Raw genomic sequence first — 3,088 nt, 5'->3', positions numbered from 1 at the left:
CGTATGGATTGAATAAAGTTTTAATAATTAAAATATATATATATAAAGTAATAATAAATATTATTATTACTGTGAGGGGCTAAAGTATAGTAGTTTAGTATATATATTTTGAGACAGCTTTATTATCATGATGATCATGACAACTGTTTAGATTAATATTGTAATTACAATTAACTACTTGTTGGAGCTTATAGCCATAATCATATCTGCTCCGTTGTAGTAATCCCTTTTTGGTAAACAAGTGGAATTGCTTTCGCAAAACCCTTACACACGATGAATAGGACTCGTTTATATATTATATTTATATTTTATTGAATGTGAAGGCATGCATCGGTGTATATTTTTTGTGTTTTCGACTTGTTAATAATTTTTTGTGCGATTTTTTTTATGACCGTGTATATTATAATTATTTAGAGCATACTGCAAAATTTCAGAAAAAGCTGATTAATTTAAAGTATAAAAACTATATCCAATCAGTTTATTGCACGCGTGACTAATTTTTTATGTGCGTGGAAAACAGTCTATTTAAACATAATTTTCGACACTGTAAATTATTCATAATTTTCTAAAAATTTACATTATGTCCTAAATAATTACATTATACACGATTATAAAAAAAAAAATAACGCCAAAATTTACTCAAAAGCCGAAAAACATAAAAAAAGTATGCACCAAAAAATTATCTTTTATATATACAATACATTTATACATATATATATATATATATCCTCTTAGCCAATTACCTACTTGAACCAAAATATACGTTTATAATAAAGATTAATTAATTATTATAATTAAAAGAAGAAAAGAAAAAGTTGAAAAAAAATGATTATATTTTGGGGAGGGGCCAGCTATTTTGGGTTCACTTTCAAGTCTTTTTGACATAGTGGAAAAAGCACGTCCCGACATGTTAATGGAAGTGGTACCGAGGCTGTAAAAGCTAAAATAAATCAATAATAATAATTTAATGATATGTAACAAGGGCAATTTGGTACTTTCATTCTGCCTTTTCAATTCAATTATTTCCTACCTACACATGTTACAATCATATGTGCATTCATGTCAACCTAGCTCGCTACCTAAACTGATTTCCTTGCAAATTGGAAGCATATCAACTAAGAAACAACAGTAACAATAATTATAATAATAATAATAATAATAATTTTCAGAGAATATATAGAATCATAGCATAATTCTTGATTATATCACCAAATCCCAAATGCACATAAAATATCAAATTATAATTAAACAAAGAAAACCCTAGTTAATATTAATTCAGTACTACGTAACCATGGATTCTGGATATCACCATTTTTCTCTTAAAAAAATTGATAATAGTTTTAATTTTCAATCAAGTTGGCTTTAGCAGCAGTAGTACGTATAATAGCTGCAGTTGTGGTTGGTTGGTAATGGGAATATACCTTTCTTTATTACTGTATACCAACTACTTTCTCTTGTGGCTGAATCTTAGCTAGAAGTTGGTATACTATAACATCTTCAAATTTTTTGTGCAATTATATGATTCTATTTTAATGTATTTAAATATCTTACCAAAATTAATAAATTTATGCTAGCTATATATATATAAGTACAGTACAGAGATATTAATTAGAACAAAATTTTATATATGACTAAATATCCATTATAGGCAAAAATTTTGGAATCGCTGTATACAAAACTCTCTCATTAGATCATCATGACAGGCTTGATCTACTTCTTTTTTCTTTTTTTTTTCTTCTTTTTTTTTTATTGGACATTACATGAAATTTGATCTTCATCAAGATACAAATCATGTCTTAAAGCAAAATGAAAAATCAAAAGAAAATTCACATGCATGAGCTTATTGTTTATCAACAACGCATTAACAAAGTCATATCTAGCTAGCTAGCTTATATATAAAATCAATAATATATATATATAATTATGGCCATGAGCTTGACTTGCCGATCCAGTTAATCACTGCATATATAAACCCTAGTCACCGCCATTCACTGCTGAAGCCGCAAGTCCTTGTAAAACCTCTTGATGAACTCCTCGGCTGCCTCGTCCACTTGGCGGCTGTCCTCGTCGGCTTCCCTCAACGGAAACGGTGAGTCAGTTATCCTCAACTGCCGGACCATGGGGCTCCGACCGAACCCGGGTAGAGCCGGCGAGGCCTCCACCCCAGCGGCCGCATTCATCACCGCTTGGTCATTGTTCAAAATCTCCAGAACCGCCTTGAGGGCATTGGCGGTGACGACGTCGTCGTCGAGGGTAGGTGGCGCGTGAGCGCACCCGAAGAAATTGTGCGAGTGGTTGCGGCGGGGCTTGCCGAGGTTGAATGGGCCGTAGTTGGGAGTGTTGCTGCAGCTGAACTCGTACTCTCCAGAGGAGAGACGAGGACCGGATTCGCCGACGTTGGAGCGGCGAGAGGAGGTGGAACCGGCGGCGTGGAAAGCCATGAGATTGGTTATGGCAGCCTTGCTGGCGATCTTGCCTCGCTTCATCATCATGTTGAGGTCAAGGAGAAGCTTTTTCTTTGATATACCTTTTCTAAGCATGAAGAAAACTACACGTACCCCGTCCCATATTTTCTTCGCTACTACTGGTGCGTTTTGTTCCATTTTTTACTCTTTTGCTTTTCTTTTAAGGAGTGAGAGTGAGAAAGAGAGAGAGAGAGAGAGATTTTTTTTTTGTTGAGAGGGAGAGAGAGAGAGAGAGAGATATTGTTTTGATTTTGTTGAGAGAGAGAGAGAGAGAGAGAGATTTTTTTTTTGTTGAGAGGGAGAGAGAGAGAGAGATTTTTTTTTTGTTGAGAGGGAGAGAGAGAGAGAGAGAGAGAGAGAGAGATATTGTTTTGATTTTGGGGTGTAGAGGGGAGGAGGGAGGAGTTGGTATATAAAGGGTGGAGAAGGTGGAGGAGAAAGTAAAGGTTTTTTCGTAAAATTTCAAGCAAAAAAGAAATAATAATAATACTAAAAAGAGAATGGAAAAGAAGGATTAATGTGTATTTTAAGATGTGAATGAGAATTGGTACACGAGGAGGGTACACCGTAACACACACATGCTTTTTTGATGTGTGGTGATCTGATGTGCTCGTGCTCGTGCT

At 34.5% G+C, this 3,088-nt stretch overlaps 1 protein-coding gene across 1 annotated transcript; it reads right to left on the bottom strand.

Annotated features, from left to right (window-relative positions):
- Positions 1 to 1,604: 1,604 nt before the first annotated feature.
- LOC133794355 (uncharacterized) lies at positions 1,605 to 2,740 on the bottom strand. The gene has a single exon (XM_062231575.1). The coding sequence runs from the start codon at positions 2,601 to 2,603 to the stop codon at positions 1,989 to 1,991; it is 615 nt and encodes a 204-aa protein (XP_062087559.1). The 5' UTR covers positions 2,604 to 2,740; the 3' UTR covers positions 1,605 to 1,988.
- Between the last annotated feature and the right edge of the window lie 348 nt (positions 2,741 to 3,088).

The sequence above is a fragment of the Humulus lupulus genome, chromosome 8, assembly GCF_963169125.1.
Source record: "Humulus lupulus chromosome 8, drHumLupu1.1, whole genome shotgun sequence".
Classification (NCBI taxonomy): domain Eukaryota; kingdom Viridiplantae; phylum Streptophyta; class Magnoliopsida; order Rosales; family Cannabaceae; genus Humulus; species Humulus lupulus.
The sequence above is the reverse complement of the archived record's forward strand: the minus strand, read 5'-3'. Positions and strand labels throughout refer to the sequence as shown.

Bases quoted from the DNA above. Each gene is read 5' to 3' on its own strand.
- LOC133794355 (XM_062231575.1), bottom strand. From the start codon at position 2,603: ATGGAACAAAACGCACCAGTAGTAGCGAAGAAAATATGGGACGGGGTA.